Raw genomic sequence first — 20,326 nt, forward strand, 5'->3', positions numbered from 1 at the left:
AGGGGCACACAGTCTCTGAAAGTGGTGTCTTGTCGCGCCATAACTGGACGCAATTTGATGCACAGGAAGTCCAACGTTTCTTCAGACATCCTGAAGTTCTGCACCCACTGCACGTTTGTGAAGTAAGGAACAATGAAATCCCACCACTGGGAGGCTCGGTTGAACGCCCAGACTGACGGTTTGCGGCGATAATTTCGCAACAAGAGAGCCATCTGAAACACATACACAGCATACATATTTTAATACCTAATAGCGATATATTGCGGCCATTGCAGAGTTGTACGCGGGACTGACATACGATAACTGTAGCGAACTAGCATTAGCTTACCCTCATATGTCGTCGAGTTCGTATCCTCTCGTCCTCGGCTTGATACTGCTGTATCGCCTCCCAAACTCTCCTGTGTGTCTCCTCGGTCTTTCTCCTCGCCGCCCTCATCCTTTTCTGACTCTGTTCTCTCACTCTGAATGTGACAAAAAGCCACAGACTCAGCAGCAGGTACACCATCGCCTCGATGTCCTCCATTGTTCTGTTGCGTTTGCGTCGCATACAAATGACGTTGGGAATTTTCGGCGCGCCGTGCTATGACGACTCCACCCACGACGAGGTGGTACTCATAATGGAAAATCACCTAAACTGAGCCGAGTCGAGTCCAGTACAGACGCGTTGCGCCGAGTAGGTCCTAAAGGAAATGCGGCTAAAGATACAGAAATCTTGAACAAATCCTTGGATCCAGATTATAAGCCACATCACTGCCAAAATCTAATGAGGTGGTCCTTGTGTCATTTCTGACCTTCCCTGAAAGTTTCATCCAAATACGTCATTCTGTTTTTGAGTAATGCCGCTAACAGACAAACATATGGCGATCGTCACATAACTCCGCCGCGTTCCTTAACGGAGTAAATATAGTATGTATAAGTTAATGTATGGTGCATACCTTATCTTGCTAGTGCACTGGAGTTGTATGTATTCTTGATACTGCATGACCTCTGGTTCACTTTTAACAGCGATAACAGCAGTGATTCACACTGTGGAAGCTTCGTGCTGATTATGGGATCATGAAATAACATCAGAGTGGGAGGTCTTCGTTCGTTTTTCCTCTCTATGGCGTAGTGGTTAAAAATAGCTTTTCTGCGCCGCCGGGACTTACGGGACAAATAATAATAATAATAATAATAATAATAATAATAATAATAATAATAATAATAATAATAATAATAATAATAATAATAATAATAATAATAATAATAATAATAATAATAATAATAATAATAACAATAATAACAATAATAACAATAATAATAAAGAGTGCTCACAGTGGAATCTTTAAATCTAAAAGTCCTGACAAAGTGCCAATCAGTTCTTTATCTGGTCACGTAATTAAGCTATTTGATTACACACAGACGAGGAACAGTTTCGGATTTTTTCCAGCGTGAGAATAACTGATCAATGTGAAGGAGGAAAACCAGCAGGGGAATGAGGAGGGTGTGAAACCGATACTGCACCGTCTGGCCACCTCTGGCTGAACCAATGAGAGCCCGCCGAGCCTGCTGCGAAACTCACGCAGCGATGCATGCTGGCAGGTGGACAGAAACTCTGAGAGAGCTGTACAGATAAAAATACAGCTGTTTCCCTCAAGCTACAAGCAGTAAATAAGACCTATCAGTAGGTAGCTTGATTTTTTTTATGAATGTGTAGGCAACATGTAAACAATACCTTGACATGAGGGCTGCATCTAATGTTTTTCTCATTGATTTTCTTTAACAATCTGACAATTCCCAAACTTCAGTAAAAGCCACTGGAATTCTCTTTTTGGTTCTTGAAGACCTGCAAGAAGCCTTTTCACCTCTAATTGACTGATAGGAAGTCCAAGATGGGCCAATATATAATTAAGAGACTTTTGAAGTCCACGGGATATGTCTTGCATACATTTTTGTTTGTATGTTCATTATGATCATGTCTTTACAAATTCCATAATTATTTATTATGGAAACAATCACTTATTAATAAAAAAAATGTCTGGATATCACTAAAATGTCAACTAAATAACCGTCCGAGTTCAATAACAACCACCTTCTAATTAGCTAAGCAATAATAAAATGAGCTTTTTCGAAAATTGTTTTGATTGTGTTCTTTTTATTAAGTTGAGATAATCATGACAGATATTTCTTTTTTTGACAATATATCAAATTTTATATGGAAAATAACAAATTGTATCTGTGTCCGAGAAATCACTTTCAACTAGGCTACCCATTACAAAAACACCTCTCCAGGAAGTGTGTTAATTCCAGATCACATGACCTGCTCCACATGATGTCATTTCCTCCTGAAAAAAAAAAGACTTGCAAGACTCCAAGGTATGTTTTCTCCTCTTTCTTAGTTATTTAATATGAAGTCAAGTGTGGATTTATTGCATGTCAACAGGTTTACTACAATATCTTTATAAATAACTTTCAATTTCAATTTTACTCAATTGTATATATAATATTTAGAAGAATCTTTCTGTAAAAATCCCATGTGATGTTTGGTTATAGGCAGTCATGTTGATCTTAGGCCTGAAAACAGCAAAAATGATCAACTATGTTACAAAAAGTCCCACAACTATATATTAACCCATATAGTCACCTTCAAATCCCAACCCAAGACTCACCTGCCTCAAGGTGTAAACTGCCAGGTGAGGAATGATTCAATGTGATAATGGTGGTGAAACTTTCTCTGGAGACCCCACAGACTGCATAATAAGTATCTAATGAGTGGTTACCTGGACCCTATTAAACACCCACACACAAGCTTGTATATGTAGTCCTATGTGGTGAGGAGTGCACAGGCCTAAATATTGGGGAGACTAAAAAACCTGATAAGTCGTGTTATAGGCCTCCTTCTCTGTTTAACGATGGTTTCCCTCACTACTGTCAAACCATCCCTCCTCTCTGTCCAGAAAGTGAACATTGCTGTCCTCAAAGGAGTGTCCCTTATCTTGTAAGTGCAGGTGGACTACTGAGTGTACACCTGAGGAGCTGGTTCTCCTGTGATGTCCTATGCATACGTGGACAGGTTCTTAGTCTCCTCTATGAATAAGTCTATGTACTCCTCACCACCTTGGACTGCATGTACAATGTTGCTCAGCTTGTGTGTGGGTGTTTTACTGGGTTTATGACACCATTTTACAGGTAATTATAATGCTTTTTTCCCCATAAAGTTTCACAATCATTAACATTGTATGATATGAAGCTAGAACTGAAGAGGACTATTGGAGTCCCGTTCCCATTACAATGTTTTGATTATCTTAATTCAACATTTAGTTGCATGGTCTATAAAATGTCTGATTATGGTGTCACTCGGTGTTTCCTAAACCCCAAGATGACATCCTAAAATCCACAACCCAGAGATATTCAGATTACTGTCATAGAAAGCAGTCAGAAAATATTCAAATTGAAGAAGCTGCAATCAGAGAATTTAATTTTTTTTCTTGTTAAAATGACTCGAACTGATTATCAAAATAATTGCAGATTAATGTGTCATTGCAGTTCTACTCAACACACAAGGAAATCGAGACAGTAACATTTTACAGGTGAACTTTATTTAAAGCATTAGAACCACAAAGTAAAAATTCTCCGTTAGAAGCGAATACAAAATTTGACTCAAGTAAGTAGCAGCAAAACATATCAGCATAAAAGTAGTAACTGCACAGTATGGTCCCTTTGTGTGATGTACATTATTATACATAGTGAGTCATATTGTTGTATTATTATTACTACTAGTGCATTTCCTTGTAAATAAGCAGGTCAAGCTGTGGTTAGCTCACTACTTCTGAGTGTTGGACATCCTCCAATAGTGCATCATTTGCTAGAAGTAAATTATTTGCAATTATATATTGTTATAGTTGGCATACTTCAACGTTTATGAAATTTAATATATTGCACGAAAAAGGTGCTATATTGTCAACTGTAGTGAAGTAAAAGTGCATCTACTTTGCACCATATTCGGCGTTCTCACCACTCAAGTGTTTATTGTCAGGTGCATATTTAAATTCTTAGGCTTGTATGAAGTTTTACAGCACAGTGAACATTCAGTTCATCCACAGCAGCATCCATTATGGCTTTACAGTGTTTTCTCTTCAGTTTTTTTTTTTTATTCTCAAGTGCTTTCAGTGCAACAGAATTAGGCTACTTCAGCTTTAACAAAAGGCCACATTTGACAGGCAGAAAATAACCTGCGCATGGAGAGGCACATTTACAGCAGCGGCAGAAAAAGCGTCAGAACTTCCTGTTGTGCAGCGCAGCGACCTGCCGCAGAGAGTCTCTTTGGTTTGAGCTCAGTCTGGTTTTGCCGCTCACCTCCTGCCACTGAAGAGCTCCATGGCTGCTCACCACCTGCAGTAAGAGACAGGAGAGGGTTGTAGCGTGTAACCACAGAGGCAAATATCAGTATAAAATAATAATAATGCTCTCACCATATTGTTGATGTCCATCATCATCTGGCTAGTTCTGTCCAGGTGAACGTTGAGGACGGTGGTTTCCACCCAGGCGTTATCTGTGTTCCTGCAGTCGTCCACGTAACCCTCAAACACCTAAAACAGAATCAGGCCGAGGCAAAAGATTTTAAAATAATTAGCGCTCATCCAATTATATTAACATAGCCGGATTGTAGGTTGGATGCATCACAGCAGGTAGTGCGTCCTGTACAGCAGGGCACGGACTAATTTAAGCTGCAAGAAGTTCCACTAAATGCTATGCTTTGTAGTGCCCCAGAATCTGTAAAAATCCTGTTCTTAACCCTTGTGTTGTCCTGCGGGTCAAAATTGACCCGTTTTAAAATTTGAAAATGTGGGAAAAAAATATGTATTTTCACAGTGTAAATTCTGATGTCCACATTTTCAACATTTTTGGGAAATCTTTGAACAATTTTTGGTGGAAAAAAAAGTTAAAAATGATTCTTAAGAACATTCACAAAAAAATCAACCAAAATTGATTTTGGTTGATTTTTTGTGAATGTTCTTAAAGAAAATATTAGAAGTTTTACTGATATATATGTAATCACCTTAGATATTTTTAGGACGTTTTTGGAAGATTTTTACTCATTTTTTGAAAATATTTACAAGAATTTTCTTGCCAAATTTGGGGGATTTTTTTTTTTTTAAATAAAACTTTTAGGGAAACTTTAAGGAATTATTGGGATTTTCTTCCTGAAGGTTTTGAAAATTTTCAGAAATTTGGGGAATTTTTTTGCTGAATTTTTGGATTTTTTTCAGACAAGGAAACAATACTTTTTGGTGCCCGTAAATGAAGACAACAGAGGGCTTAAAAGTTAATCACCTTAACAATCTTACTACACAAAGCCTGGTACCATGTAAATGTTTGAATCTGTAGAGAAAGGCTGAATGCCAGTTTGAGAAGCGGATATCTGTAAAGTATACAGTGATCCCTCGTCATATCGCGGTTCACTTTTCATGGTCTCACTGTATTGTGGATTTTTAAATTGTATTTCGTATCGCAAAATTTTTGCTATATCGCGGGATTTTGCTGTATGTAAGTTTTTTTTATTATAACATTTTAAACCGTAGCATCAGTCTCCACCGTCTCCCGTGTATAGCAGCATTCAGCATCTTGCCTTGTCCATAGTGTTGCCAACTCCTCTGTAAAGAAAGTAGCTATTGGCTGTCCTAAAAGTCACTAAATGATGTCATCGCCTGATTTGCATAATTGACAATTTGCATGTAATTGGAATGGACGTTGTAGGAGAGAGGAATAACATTGTGGGAGTGACAAAAAGAGAGTAAAAAACACTCAAGATGTGTTTTTGAACTTGTAAGGCCGTGTAAGTCAAATGCAGTGATTTAGTTTAGTAGGACAGTGAAGAAACATTTTCATTTACATCCCGCTCTGTAAGCAGGGACGGGCTGTGCAGTGGCTTTGCACATGTGCGATTCATCTTCCATCTGGACACAGTGATGTGGGTCTCCTCTAATCAGGGCTGCTGTGGGGTTACTAGACTGACTGCCTGTGAGTGCTTTGGAATGGAGAGGAGTTCACAGCAGCACCTGCTGCTCGTTGAGGACACTAACTGCAGAACGATCTGAGCTTTCATGTCAAAGTCTCTAAAACACCAGAAAAAGTCGCTAGATTTGTCGCTAGTCACGTAAAAAAGGCACCAGGAGGATTTGGAGAGACGCCAGATTTAGCGAGAAAGTCGCCAAGTTGGCAACACGGCTTGTCCATTCTCACTGTGCAGTACATTCATCTAATGATCATCAGTACTGCACAGCTAATTCATCATCATCTTCATCATTTAAGTTGCAGTATAATCACCCATATAGAATTTTATATGTTGTTAAAATTATGTAGGTTTAAGAGCGTAGAAAGTGTTTAAGAGCATAGGAAGTGGTTATAAGAGTGTGTTGAGGGTTTATAAAGCCTTAAAATATATATATATAAATGATAAAATAAACATAGTTGCTACTTCACGGGTTTTCGGCCATCGTGGGGGTCTGGAATGTAACCCCCGCGATAGACGAGAAACCACTGTATATGCATACTGTTAACTGCTGTGCTTTGATGTGATCAGTCATCCCTGCAGCCTTTTCCCCTCTTGTTCACCATGTTTCATATCAATTACCACTTGTTAGATTGGTCAGTGAAGCACTAGAGCAACACAATATGGTTCATGATTATAAAACTGAATCACCATCTCTTTTAAGGAGAATTTATCACAGAACTCTTGTTTTATATTGCATTACTTTCAACTAAGGGTGTCTGATAAAATGAATACTTGCTACAAACTCAAAGCTGGCTTTCTGTCAAGCTAATTTTTCATTCCTGGTTGCACATAATAGGCGCACAAGACCTCTCAGGTCAGCAAGTAAAGGTCTCCTGGTTGTAACCTTTTTAAAAAATAATTGTCAAAAGTGGCGATCAGATCAGCAAATATTTTTATCAATGTTTAACTGTTCACATTCGTTCTTATTATTTATGAATTCTGGCTTTTAATTGATTTAAATATTTAATCCAGTGCATATTATTGCTGTCTGACCAATAGATTTAAGAATTCATTAGAATGTGACCTGATCTCCTGTCATCTCTGGGTGCTTTTTCCTGTTTTTCTTCATAGTTTTAGTAATAATGTGCACTCCTTTCATTTTTATAGTTGTTTTCTAGTAAGATTCAAAAGGAACAGTGGAGAGAAGGGCAGTGAATGCAGGAGAATCAGCAGGGGAATTACATGCAGCAAACGATTTGAACCGTGTGTCCATGTGATCTGCCCTCGAACCATTCAGTCACCCTTCAGGTTGCAGATTTATAGCTGTTTTCCATTCACTGGTGTACTTTTTGTTCTTTACTATTCCTCTGGCTGCTTTGAAGCCCTGCAAATCCAAAGTGTTGAACAGACCTACCTTTGTTCCCTCTGATACTTTTGCATTTATCATTTCATACAGCTTCTTTCCCATGGTTCTCTTAAGAATCACTGGCAGACGATCAGCAGAGTCAACAGGCCCCTGATGTTGTTTTTTTTAAAAAAATAACAAGAGAACAGAGCATTTATTTGAACAGTGAAAAAACAGAAAGAACACCTGAAGCGAACACACAGCAGGACTCACCGCAGGTAAGGCCAAGGTTCCTCGACTCTCATCAAAAACTGCCAGGTACTCCAAAGCGGACCTCTCGCTGTCTCGCCAGCTAGAAAAATCAATGTTCAGAGTGTTAGATTGTCCAGTGGTGGCGAAACAATCTTCTTAAAAGCTCTGCTAGGACGACCAACCGTGTCAGCACGAGGTCTAGATTCAGGTTTGGACCCAGATGTCTGAGTGCACCTCGTCCCCTGATTCCCGTCCTCCCTCCTGGGTTCCTGATAATGAGATGATCCATATCAGACATCGAGACGTGCTTGTAAGGTTACTGTAAGTGCTATTTGATGCCCAGTGCGTCTTATCTTGTGTCGTACCTGTAATTATCTAAGGCTGCTGCTTCTGATCTGCAAAGAGAAACAATAGATGAACAGTACGCGAAGACAAGAGGAGGTTGTTATGGTTAGATAGTGGACTTTACTTCAAAATGCCACCTGAAAAGTGGTGTTCAAGAGTCCCTGAAGATTAAGGAGCTGCTAATTAATATATTTACCCATCCACACTGTCGCCACTGCCTTCAGAGGCGTAATAAGTCGGCATGTAAGAGCTGAAGCCGACCTGAAAAAGAGGACAAGAAAACCACCTGAAACCAGTGTTTTCCTGAGGACCAGCAGCTCATAATTTCATGATAGAAATTGATGTGAACTACCTCCCACGGCACTTTCTCCTCAGGCACAGGGAAGCGTGTGAGTTTGGTGTTTGGGTAGTGAAACTGGCGGGAGTTCACGTGGAAACCGTCCTCCTTCTCTGACGTAGTCATCAGAGAGTCAGGGGTGTCGTCTGTTGCGTTTGAGGCTGCGGGAAACGGCAAAAGTGGACAGGAGGTTTGGGAAAATATGAACAAACAATATGGAAATGTAATGTAACAGTAACAGTGAATGCTGACTCAGTGATGGAGTTTCTTTTGCACCAAATCCCTGAGATTTCAGACTGTCCATAATCCACTGCAGGGCTTTGGTTGACTGGAAGACCTGATGAGACAAAGTAAAAAGGGTTAAATATTTTTGATAACTGCTTAGGGGAGGATAAATATGACTGATTTCTCCACCGGGGACATGTGGAAACAGAATTCAGCAAAAACATGAGTGCACCAAGACGTGTGCGATTGTAACTGTGAAATGTAACAGACGCAGGTGCAACATTACTGACAACCACAAATCAGGTCACAACCTGCTCCTCTAGTCGGGCCAGTCTTTTCACCATGGCGGCAGAGCTTGTTTCCTCTTCTCTCTCCTGACGATCGCTTATGATGGTAACCCTTAGAAAACAAACAAGTGCAGCATGAGTGTGTGTTTGCAGATCACTCCCAAACAGTTCATTAAATATCAAGCAGCATTCAGGCTCAGTAAACCATCTCCTTCCTGGTTACAGTTTTTTATGCAGTTGCCATCTTTTTATCCAGGTTTTTGCATGAATACAAACAGGCACATTTGCCAAAATGCCACATTAGTCCTTTAAACCTGTTTTTTTTTTTTTTAAATATATAGTTGCAGGACTTTTTGTAACATAGTTGACAGGAATCATAGTTGACATTTTTGCTGTTTTCAGGCCTAAAATCAACATGGCCGCGGATAACCAAACACCACATGGCCTTTTTATAGAAAGATTCTTCTAAATATTATGTATACTATTGAGTAAAATTGAAATTGAAAGTTATTGAAAAGATATCGTAGTAAACCTGTTAACATGCCATAAATCCACACTTTATTCAAACAATACTTTATATTAAATAACTCTGAAAGCCTTGGAGTCTTGCCAGTCTTTTCTTCAGGAGGAAATGACATTATGTGGAGCAGGTCATGTGATCTGGAATTAACACACTTCCTTGAGAGATGTTTTTGAGCACACAAAACAATTTTTGAATACGCTCATTTTATTATTGTTTAGCTAATTAGAAGGTGGTTGTTATTAAATTTTGATGGTTATTTAGTTTACATTTTAGTGATATCCAGTCATTTTTTATTAATAAGTGATTGTTTCCATAATAAATAATTATGAAATTTGTAAAGACATGATGATAATGAACATAAAAACATTAGTTTTTGTTTTTACTTTTAATAAAAATGTATGCAAGCTTTATCCCATGGACTTCAAAAGTCCCTCAATTATATATTGACCCATATGTATATATTTCTGACAGCACAGTTGCAGGTTAGTCGATGCAAGTTATACTTTTTTCACATTACACCTAATAATCTGACCAATTTTTAATACAAAATACTATGTGGTGCAGCTTTAAAGTTCATTTTCAACCACATTCCACAGAGCTGGGCATCAGAGCCACAAAGCTCAGTTACAATCTAAATCTTAGGAGTTGCAGTATTGTTAATGGGATACAGGAGAAATAAAATGCTATAAAAATAATGCTCTTTTTAAGTTAATTAAAAAAGTGATTCCTTACAGTCTCTAGAGGCTCATATGAAACAATTGGAATTACACTCTGGTTGAACTGCTCCCAACTCAAGCATATTAAACGTGCGATGATGCATAGCCGGCAGCACTCCCGAGAGTCATTATGTATCGACACTCGGCTACATTGCTGTGGGATTTTACTTTTGGGCTGTATCCAGGATGCGTCTCTCCACAGTCTGGCTCTGCTCCTGCTGTGCAGACAGCAGGTATCTGTCCTTCATCAAGGCCTCCCAGGACAACAGCTCCTCTTCCTCTATCGGAGGAAGCTCGTTCTCTGAAAGACAGCGTTGCATGCTTTGCATCAATACATAACCTAATTCTGTGTGCACACATGTACGCACATCTGCACAGAAACAGATGTCTGAATGACAGACAAATTGGGATTGAGGTAAAACAGAAAGGGCAAATTTCATCACATTAAAATCTTCACTGATGTGCCCTGAAGACAGACACAACATCGAGTGTGAAGAGGTCAGAGGTCATGGACTAGAAATAGTTGGTCGGCAGACAAAAACAAAAGGCACTATGACTCCTTATAAATGATAAAAACATTAGAATTAAGTCATATGATAATAACATAACTGAGTCAACATCCACTGTTAATAAATACCATGAGATGTGGCTGAAAGCTCTGAAAGAATATCCAGGAAATGTGTTGTGCATGGATTTTTTTCAACTTTTTTATCAACACAAAGTCCAATTTCTTTTTTTCTGTAGAAGGACAAAATGCTAGATTTTAATCTTGCTGCTATTGTGGGGCTTTGTATTGTTGTTTTTTATAGTTGTTTGTCTCTAAAATGTCTTTTGTAGTTGCTGTTTCATTCGTCTGACATTTCTTCCTTACGATGACAACAATGTGGCTCCTAATTGCACCACTGCAATCCAACATCAGCAAATCAGTCACTTATTGCATGAAAAGTAAAGTTTTAAACAAGGTGCTAAAGCTAAACCAGAGAAATCTTCAGCAGAAACAAATAATTCAGTCCTTACTGAACTCTTTGTATACGATGGGGGGCCTCCTCAGCACCACGCTCCTGATGAAGAGGTAGAGATGACTGAAGATGATGAAAGGAGGAGGGGCGGCTGGACGGCTGTGATACTCCTTAATCAGCTCGTATCTCTGAAACTTCCATATTCTGTCTGTGTTGTCCTGGACTTCCTGGAATGTAAAGCTGAGCAGCAACACAAAAAAAATGGAGAATGACAAAGGGTGGCAGTGATTACAAGAAAAAGAAAACAAGCATTTACATCAAACTTGCAGAAAAAGCATGTTTCTCACTGTGATGTTGGAGAGAACTTACTTGAAGATGGCTATGAGCAGGTTGAGCAGCAGTATGTTGGCAAAGAGCAAGTAAACACAAAGCATGATGATGGTGAGCCACTCGGGGAAGGCCGGTGTTTGATTGTCATTCAGCACAGGACACTTGGGCTTCAGGGGGTCGGTGCCATTCATTGTACAGGTGTTGATGTCAAACGCAGCATCTGCAGAAAGCATTATTAACAAGTATACAAATACAATCCTCTATACCAGGGGGGTCAAACTCATTCTAGTTCAGGGGCCAAATTCAACCTAATTTGATGTTAAGTGGGCCGGACCAGTAAAATCACAGCATAATAACCGATAAATAATAATAAGGCCAAATTTTTCCTTTGTTTTCGTGCAAATAAGTACATACTGAAAATATTCACATTTAAAGAACTATCTTTCTACAAAACATTATGAACAACATGAAATTTCTTAAGGAAAGTAAGTGAAATTTCAACATTATGCCTCAGTTTATCATTTACACATTGCAACTTACAGATCACAGAGTGTCTAAAGGCACAAAACATTTAGTCACAGATGTCTGGAACTGAAAAATACAGTATTTTACTTTAAAAAAGACAAAAAACAACAAAAACAAGACAAAATACTACAAAAATGAGAGACAAAACGACAAAAGCGAGAAACAAAATGACAAAAAACGAAACAACATGAAACAAAACAAAAAAGTCACAACATATTAGACAAAAAAGCTAGTGAGCCACAAAAAAATGGAGAAATGTGACAAATGAAACACGACAAAAATGATACACAAAACAATGAATAAAGCAAAACACAAAATGACAAAAATGAAACAAAAAACACAAGCAAGACAAAAAGGAAACACAAAGCGACAAAAAAACAGAAAATGAAAAAAACCTGACACAAACGATAAAAATCAGACGAAAAAAGACAAAAAAACAACAAAAACAAGACAAAGTATTAGAAAAATGAGACACAAAATGACAAAAGAACAATGACCAATACAATATTTTACTTTATGTTTAAAACAACTTGTCATGGTCTAGGAATTATTTTAAATTTATAGTTTTACAAATTTACAAATTGCAGTTAATGTCTTCTCTGTAATTATTATTCTTAATAAAGTCATCTTACGGGCCAGATCGGATCCTCTGGCAGACCGGTTTTGGCCCGCTGGCCGCATGTTTGACACCCCTGCTCTACACTGAAACACTGAATCTAAAACATTTTATTGGTAAAACTAACTATATGTGCACACAAATTCTCGCTTGACAAAAACACACAGTGTTGTAACTGCAAAGACAGATCTCCATCTCCACTCACTGTCAATGTTTTCAGGGAAACTCCCGAATATGATGAGGTAGGGCTCGTAAACCGCCCCGCGTACAATCCAGTCCAGCCGATTGTCATTCTCGATGAGAATCCCTTGCTTGGCCACACCGTATGCCACCACCCAGATACTCAGCAGGAACATGAAGAAGAACATATCCATCATCTGGAGGAGAAGCAGACATCTGTCACGAACAAGAAACACTACAAAGGTGTAGTCAGTAACGCACACAACTGAAAATCTCAGAACTTGTCAGTAAGTGCATTGCTTATATCAGGGATGTCAAACCTATGGCCCACAGGCCAAAACTGGCCCGCCAGAGGGTCCAATCAAACCAGGGGATGACTCTGCAAAATGAATCCTTACTGTGAAAATATTTAAAGACATAGAACATTGTGCTATATAACGTCAGTCAGCAGTTTCAGTACAATTGTTGGAATCCTATTATTCATGTAATGTCAACTTTTATGTAATTTTTTATGTATAAATTTAGAACATTTACACAGCAGGGTGATAACTGAACCTTCTTTCTTTATAGTTCCCACTTTAGTTTGTGCGGTGTGTCAGTTCAGGTGGTCACGATTATCACACAGATGTGGAAATGAATGTAAATTTGAAATAATTTCTAGATCTTGACAAGTTGCTTTAATCATAAAGTGAAATACTAGATTGTTCAGTTCCAGATACCCGTGACTGAATGTTTTGTGCCTTTGTAGATACACTGTGATCTATAAGTTGTAATGTTTAAACAATAAACTGAGGCACAATATTGTTGAAACTGCTCTTATTTTTCTTAAGAAATTTCATGTTGTTCATTACAAAAGATGGCTCATTAAATGTGAACATTTTCAGAATGGACTTTTTTTTGCACTAAAACAAAGGGAAATATTTGGACTTGTCATTATTTTTTAGGTTAATATGCTATGATTTTACTGGTCTGGCCCACTTGACATCAAATTGGGCTGTATATGGCCCCAGAACTAAGATGAGTTTAACACCCCTGGCTTATATCATCACATCTTCTATATTTAGCAGGAACAAGTTTTAGCATTTAACATGTTCGCCTTTTGTTGCACAAAGAAAATGATGAAAACTGTGCACACAAAGAATAAACTGAAATGAATGGAATCACTGAAAGTAGCCGAACGCAAATCCCACTGAAGTCTGGTGTTGCAACAAAGAGACCAGCTGTAGCACTTCGTTCAAAAACACCTTTTATAAAACACAAAGAGCAAATTTCATCTGCAGACACCAGATGGAGGCCCACTGAGGCAGAAGCCTCTTTTTGTATTAGATAAAAGGTGTTCTGGAGCGTAGCATTTTGTTCTCTGCTGTTGCTCCCACATTACATCAGGTCGCCATTCATTATATCTGAATGTAACTCTCTCACCATCCTTTTGACTATGATGATTTTGGGTCCCAGGGTTCGGCTGATGGTGAAGATGGCCATGAGGCGGAGGCAAAAGACCACAAAATCGATGCAGAGGAGGACTTTCCCTGGATACAGCAGCTTGGTTGTCAACCTGAAGCAGAAAAACTTGGTGATTCATAGGTAATCCAGTGGGTGGAGAGATTTCTCTGACCTAAAGTCTCTGAGTGTCACAGACAGAAAAACATACCTGAATGCAAGGCCAATAATAAACAGGAGGATGGACAGGACATCTAAAATGTTCCACAGCTCGTTGATGTACATCTTGGCTTTCTTACGAAACCCAAAACCATCAGGATCATGAAACAGCTGAACCAGAAAAAGACAAAACAATCCCGCCATATTGAGACTGTGATATTTACTGTATGTAGTAAAACAATATTGAAGAAACAACAATGAGCTCACTGGTTGAGTAAAACCTTAAGTAGGTGTCACCCAGCAACTAAAATTGGTTCAAAAAACACCCAGCACAAAACCTGGTTAAGAGGATAAAATATTAAAATTTAAGAGAGGAGGAAAGTTTGATTATAAAACCTAATAGTGTTGCTATAGCCTGAAAAACAAAGTATCCTCAGATATGAACAATGTTAAAAGGTTTGTTAATCAACCTGCTAAATTTCACACAGTCACAAAAGAGACAAAAAAAAGTCTTATATTTGACCATTGTACACTGAATTGTTTACAAGACGACTAAGAAACTGGATGGTAAAGACTTCTCTTTAATGCACCCAAAACAGAAATTCTTGTCATTGGTTCCAAACATTCATATACTGCCATCTACTGGGTACCTGACAGATTACATTGCAGTGCCTCTCTGGTCATTGAAGAAACTTCTAAAAGCTCATCTCAGTGTATAAAGGGTAACATATTTAAATGTTGTCGTTTTTTTCAGTTTTTTAAAATTACTCTTTTTTCCATTAAAATAATCTCTTCATGTATAAAAATAATTTAGGTTATATTCCTCTAGAAGGGGTAGATCTACTGTCTTCTTCCACCCACCCCTCCACTGTCACTGCAGCTCAGCACACCAGCTCGTGATGCTTTCCAAACACTATAAAACAACTCTGCACTACATCAAGCTGTAATATTACATTAAACATACATGTTCAACCCGGAAATCGGTTCTGAGAACGTTGATCAGAAGTTGATTAGATTAGTTCCCCACAAGGCTGTGTTTGTTTTTCCTCAAACTGTCATTGCTGTGGTCCATTTTCAGGTTGGAAATATTCAGCCTCAGATTGCTGATTGCAATCTGGGGCTGAACTTTTGTCTTATTTTGTGTCTGTTTTTTGTTATTTTGTGTCTCGCTTTTTGTCGTATTTGTGCTGTTTTGTGTCTTATTTGTAGTTTTGTGACTGGTTTTTGTCATTTTGTGTCTTATTTGTATTGCTTTGGGTCTGATTTTTTTTGTCAATCTATGTTTAGATGGTTTCGTTTTGTGTTGTTCTGTGTTTTATTTGTGTCTTTTTTTTGCAGCCTACCGTTTAGGGTTGTTCTTGTTTCAGACTCCAAAAAAAGAATCTGATTTTACAATTTTTAAACCTATTTTGGAAAAAGAGAAGCCTTCTGTTACAATTTGGCTGTATTTTTACTGTGATATATCATGCTACCTTTACTAGTTAATTGCAGCTGTTGTTACCAGAAACACTTTTATAATGTGATTATGAATGAGGGAAGAGGACCACTGTTTATGGCTGCAGAAGACTGTCATTCTGTTTTTTGTTTTACTCAACTGATGAAATCAATCAATCTGCAGAGCAGCTCTTAGACAAGGTTGTGTATCTTAAACCTAGATTTACTGTCAATAAACTATGCTATCATTAAACCGTGTAGAGAACCATTACAGTAAATCAGCATGAGCTCATAAAGAACAAGTGACTGACGTTAATTGTTGGTTGAAGCCAAGAAGTGATGTTAAAACAGCAGCAAACAAAAGCACTGCACTGTATTTTTTGTTGCATTGGTTTTGTACTGTTTGTGTGTCCCAGCTGCTGCCTCTCACCTGTCTGACCTCCTCACAGACCAGAGAGAGCAGCCAGACGTAAAGCAGCAGCTCCGCAGGAGACGGTGACGTCTGGAAGTCAATCATCAGCACCACAGCGAACAGGAAGAGGAAGGCGAAGTACGAGACAATATTCCCATAAAACTTGGCCTGAGGAGAGTCGTACAGACACACCAGCCTGGACCAGCTGCCCAGAGGCTTCATACGCTGCAGGCTGAGGACACAGAGGTCACTGGGGTTAAAGACACAACCTGATGTTTTCACATTTAACTTGTCATTTTTCTACAGGTGAGATTTGTGGCACCTATTTCTCGCTTTACCCCCAGCTGGTCTTTGAACCGTCTACTTACGGGGTGCGAGCGTTTGTTCGGAGTGTACTTCCTGTCACCGTCTCCACTGTCTTCATCTCCTCGCGCTTCTCAGTGTCTTTCTGGATGAGTTCATCACGTCTAGGAGGAGTTAGAGTAACAATGTTGACCATCGCTGATGAAGTACAACCAGTCACAAATACACTGCCTGTCCAAAAAAAAAAAAAAAAAGTCGCCAATTGGATTTAACTAAGCAAATAGGTAAGAGTCTTCCATTGGATAATTACTGCAGTGATGAATACGTTTCAGCTGCAACAACTTATTTTACCCTAGCTGATGCATTGAGGAGCTTCTCATTTCTTAAACAACCATGTTAGAAGACAAATCCTGTGGTCATGGAAAGGATGTTAATCTGTCTCAGAAGGGTGAAATTATTGGCCTGCATCAAGCAAAGAAAACTAAGTAGATGTCTGAAACCACTAAAATCAGTTTAAAAACTGTCCAACGCATCATTAAAACTAGGATAGTGGTGAACCATCATCTTTGAGGAACAAATGTGATCAGAACAAACTCTTAGATGATCATAGGAAATCAACAGGTGAATTCACAGCTAGTTCAAAAGTGAAAGCAAGAGCATTTCCACGCACACAGTGCAAAAGGAACTCAAGGATCGTCCTCCACAGAGTCCAAACCTCAGCCTCACTGAGAATCTTTGGGATGTGCTGGAGAAGACTCGGTGTGGCGATCCGAGTCTCCCATCATCAATATAAGATCTTAGTAGAAAACTAATGCAACTCTGGACAGAAATAAATGCTGTGACATTGCAGAAGCTTATTGAAACGATGCCACAGTGAATGTGTGTCTCAGAGCTAAAGGCGGTCCAATGAAATATTAGTGTATGACTTTTTTTTGGATGGGCAGGGTATGTTGATAAATTCTGGTATTTTCTGTTATAAAACTCCTAAAAACACATTTATGCACAGTTGCAATCTGGTATTTAGTCACTTCCAGCTTTAACAATGCATCGTGACCTACACTTTTTTAAACTGATGATTAGTAGAAAGACTAGTAAAGGAGGACTTGGTGCCAACAAGTGGTGTCTACAAACAAATGTGTATATTTTAAAGAACAAAGAAGGACACAGATGGCCAACTAAACTTCCAGACAAACCACAGCTACATGAATCTCTACATAATTAGTTATTATAATGTTATGTGCCTTGTCATGCTGCTATATTTACTAAGTCTTAATCTCAGTAAAATTTCTCAAGTTGGAACACCTTCAGTTATTTGAAAGTTGGAAGAGATGGACTCCACACACTTCTTTATGACACTGATGTGACTTTTATCCCTGTGATTGCAGGGAAGATTAAAAAGAGCTTTGTTGACTTTTTCCTAATATCATAAATCATTGTAAATTCTATTCAGACATAAAAATAGCACCAAATTCAAAGCACAGCTGTAGTTATAAACTCATTTATATAGTGGCTTTGTCAGAAGAAATGGTGAGCATAGTTGTGGGTTGGTTTCATCACTATTTCATATTTGTTGTCTGACAACAAAAACAGAAAAATCAGTAAATGAGAACAACTATAGTGGAAATTCAGCTGTAATAAAAAAGCAGGATGTGTGAGCACAGAGAACAGGAGAGTTTAGGCTGCACTTGAAGCACAACAGACAACATGAAAACGCTGTAACCCACGCAGTTTGTGCTTACTGGTTTCAAATTGATCTTTAAAGTTTCCACCATTTTTGATTGCCCCTCTCAGGTTTATAGTTTCCACAGATCCGACGTGCTCTTAAAGGACTCACCTGAAAACCAGGAAGCCAGTGTAGATGAGAGGGAAGAAGACCATGCAGACCAGCACTCTCCACACGGGGTTGTCCACTGAAAGCTCACCACACCAGATTTGAGTCAGAAGAGCCTGAAAGACAGACATTTTGTCATTTTATCAGCAGTGAATTCGATTAAACACAAATGACTGATACCTGTGTATCAAAACTTAAAAACAAAACAGGAATTTATTTATCAAGTTAAATTCACTGATCAGTGGCACAAAATAAACATTTTTATGTTACTTGAATGCCATTTCATAATATATACCTCAATTATTGCTCCCTGTGACAACATTTTCAAATCTCAGCACTTCTGGATTCACTTCCAAGTTATAAACTTGTTAGAAAAGCCCCAAAAGAATAAATAAAATGTGGCTCCTGCTCTACCTGAACACCTGGCTGAGCTACAAAGCTTTTATCATCGGCCTCCAGAGCCAGTCGCAGACACGTCGTTCTGCCCCACAAGTGTGATGCTCGAACCAGCAGCTTCCGAGCTCTCTCCCCGTCGCTGCTGTGGCACTCGCTGAACACACCTACAACACACACACACACACACACACACACACACACACACACACACACACACACACACACACACACACACACACACACACACACACACACACACACACTGGAGATAAACACTAACCTTGTGAAAGTACATCAGTAAAGCCGCTCTGTGTCATACCTATGGCGTGCTGCTCATAATGATTGGCGAGCTCCTCCATGTCCTCCGCCTGGTCTCCGTCTCTGTCCTCTTCTGCCATTTTCTTCAGGATCTTACTGGCAGCCAGAGCAGCAGACATGCAGTCTCTGCACTGTGCATATGCAGATACAGAAGGATGCAAGGTCAGACACACACACACCACACAAAACACTGCTTTTAAACTTCACCTGTCTCACCTGCTCCCAGGCTATTTCAGCCAGCTCCTTGTTGTTCTGCACAACAGCCCAAAGGAAGAGATCTGTGCCTGGATCCCTCTGAACGTCAGCAGCTTCCTCCCTGATCGGAACCTCGGAGTCTGCCTCACTTTTAGACAGCTGAAGGGAAAGTGGAGGAGAATGCGGCATGAATTGAACTGTTTGTGGCCAGGATGCAGCCAGAATTTCTGAAATATTGATATAACTCAAGGCAGTTGAACATTTTAGTTTAGTTTGTTGAAAAGCATATGCTCATTCTGCATTTGGCACCAGAAACATTTCTCTAAAAGTTGAGACAGTTCCATGTTTACCACTGTGTTGCATCACCTCTTCTTTTAGAATAAAACTCTGTAGTTGTTTGCTGTCACTTTTAAAAGTGAAATGTTCTAGTTTGATATTGGATTTTTTAAAAAGTCTGGACCATAGACAGTGCAGTTTAACTCTCAGAATCTCTTGCGATGGAGCCATGCTGTTGTAATGCCGTATGTGAAGAATGTGGTTTGGCATAGTCTTGTTGAAATAAGCAATATAATCCCAGAATGGATGGCAGCGCAGGCTGCTCAATATCCTGCATGTATGATTCTGCATTTATGGTGCCTTTACTGATGTGCCTTAACTTACATTTAACTTGTTTGGGACTGTGTTCACTAACAATCTGAAAGTGTTCCTGACTCCATGCATTGATCTTCACTCATGAATGGTGCCTGTTTTTAAAGCAGTGCTGCCTGATGATGAATGATGATGAATGATGAATTCCACAAATGCTTCACAATTTTACGTTATGTTTTTCTTAAATGAATTGTTTAAATGAATTGCATTATTTGCCTATGCAGTCTTTTACAGACTTGTGAACTCCTCTTTGTATTTCCTCCTGAGAGCCTCTTTTAGGAGACTCTTTTTTTATACCCAGTCATGTTTTTGCCATTCAACCTCATCATTTTTGTTTTAGCATTACACAAATTTTCCAGTCTTTTGCTGCCCCTGTCCCAGCCTTTTTTGAAATGTGTTGCTGGCATCAACCACAAAATAAGCAAACATATTCAAAAAACAAGAATATTTCTCAGTTTTAACATTTTAAATGTTGTCCTTGGACTATTTTCAATAGAATATAGGCTTTAAATGATTTACAAATCATTGCATTTTGTTTTTATTTACATCTCACACAGCATGTCCCAACTTTTTGAA

At 38.8% G+C, this 20,326-nt stretch overlaps 1 protein-coding gene across 2 annotated transcripts in view; it reads right to left on the reverse strand.

Annotated features, from left to right (window-relative positions):
* Positions 1 to 3,556: 3,556 nt before the first annotated feature.
* trpm2 (transient receptor potential cation channel, subfamily M, member 2) overlaps positions 3,557 to 20,326 on the reverse strand; it is a 29,371-nt gene continuing 12,601 nt past the window's right edge. For both annotated transcript variants that reach the window (XM_023280798.3, XM_055014919.1), the window contains 22 exons: positions 19,124 to 19,261; positions 18,909 to 19,038; positions 18,608 to 18,753; positions 18,197 to 18,309; positions 16,428 to 16,526; positions 16,078 to 16,291; positions 14,266 to 14,384; positions 14,037 to 14,169; positions 12,640 to 12,811; positions 11,333 to 11,513; positions 11,022 to 11,203; positions 10,173 to 10,305; positions 8,790 to 8,877; positions 8,506 to 8,590; positions 8,269 to 8,414; positions 8,113 to 8,177; positions 7,937 to 7,966; positions 7,754 to 7,840; positions 7,593 to 7,671; positions 7,389 to 7,490; positions 4,452 to 4,568; positions 3,557 to 4,371 (listed from right to left, as the gene is read on the reverse strand). In XM_023280798.3, coding sequence (XP_023136566.3) covers positions 4,255 to 4,371; positions 4,452 to 4,568; positions 7,389 to 7,490; positions 7,593 to 7,671; positions 7,754 to 7,840; positions 7,937 to 7,966; positions 8,113 to 8,177; positions 8,269 to 8,414; positions 8,506 to 8,590; positions 8,790 to 8,877; positions 10,173 to 10,305; positions 11,022 to 11,203; positions 11,333 to 11,513; positions 12,640 to 12,811; positions 14,037 to 14,169; positions 14,266 to 14,384; positions 16,078 to 16,291; positions 16,428 to 16,526; positions 18,197 to 18,309; positions 18,608 to 18,753; positions 18,909 to 19,038; positions 19,124 to 19,261 — 2,676 coding nt within the window. In that variant the 3' untranslated portion in view covers positions 3,557 to 4,254. The remainder of the gene's footprint in view (positions 4,372 to 4,451; positions 4,569 to 7,388; positions 7,491 to 7,592; positions 7,672 to 7,753; positions 7,841 to 7,936; positions 7,967 to 8,112; positions 8,178 to 8,268; positions 8,415 to 8,505; positions 8,591 to 8,789; positions 8,878 to 10,172; positions 10,306 to 11,021; positions 11,204 to 11,332; positions 11,514 to 12,639; positions 12,812 to 14,036; positions 14,170 to 14,265; positions 14,385 to 16,077; positions 16,292 to 16,427; positions 16,527 to 18,196; positions 18,310 to 18,607; positions 18,754 to 18,908; positions 19,039 to 19,123; positions 19,262 to 20,326) is intronic.

The sequence above is a fragment of the Amphiprion ocellaris genome, chromosome 11 (assembly GCF_022539595.1).
Source record: "Amphiprion ocellaris isolate individual 3 ecotype Okinawa chromosome 11, ASM2253959v1, whole genome shotgun sequence".
Classification (NCBI taxonomy): domain Eukaryota; kingdom Metazoa; phylum Chordata; class Actinopteri; family Pomacentridae; genus Amphiprion; species Amphiprion ocellaris.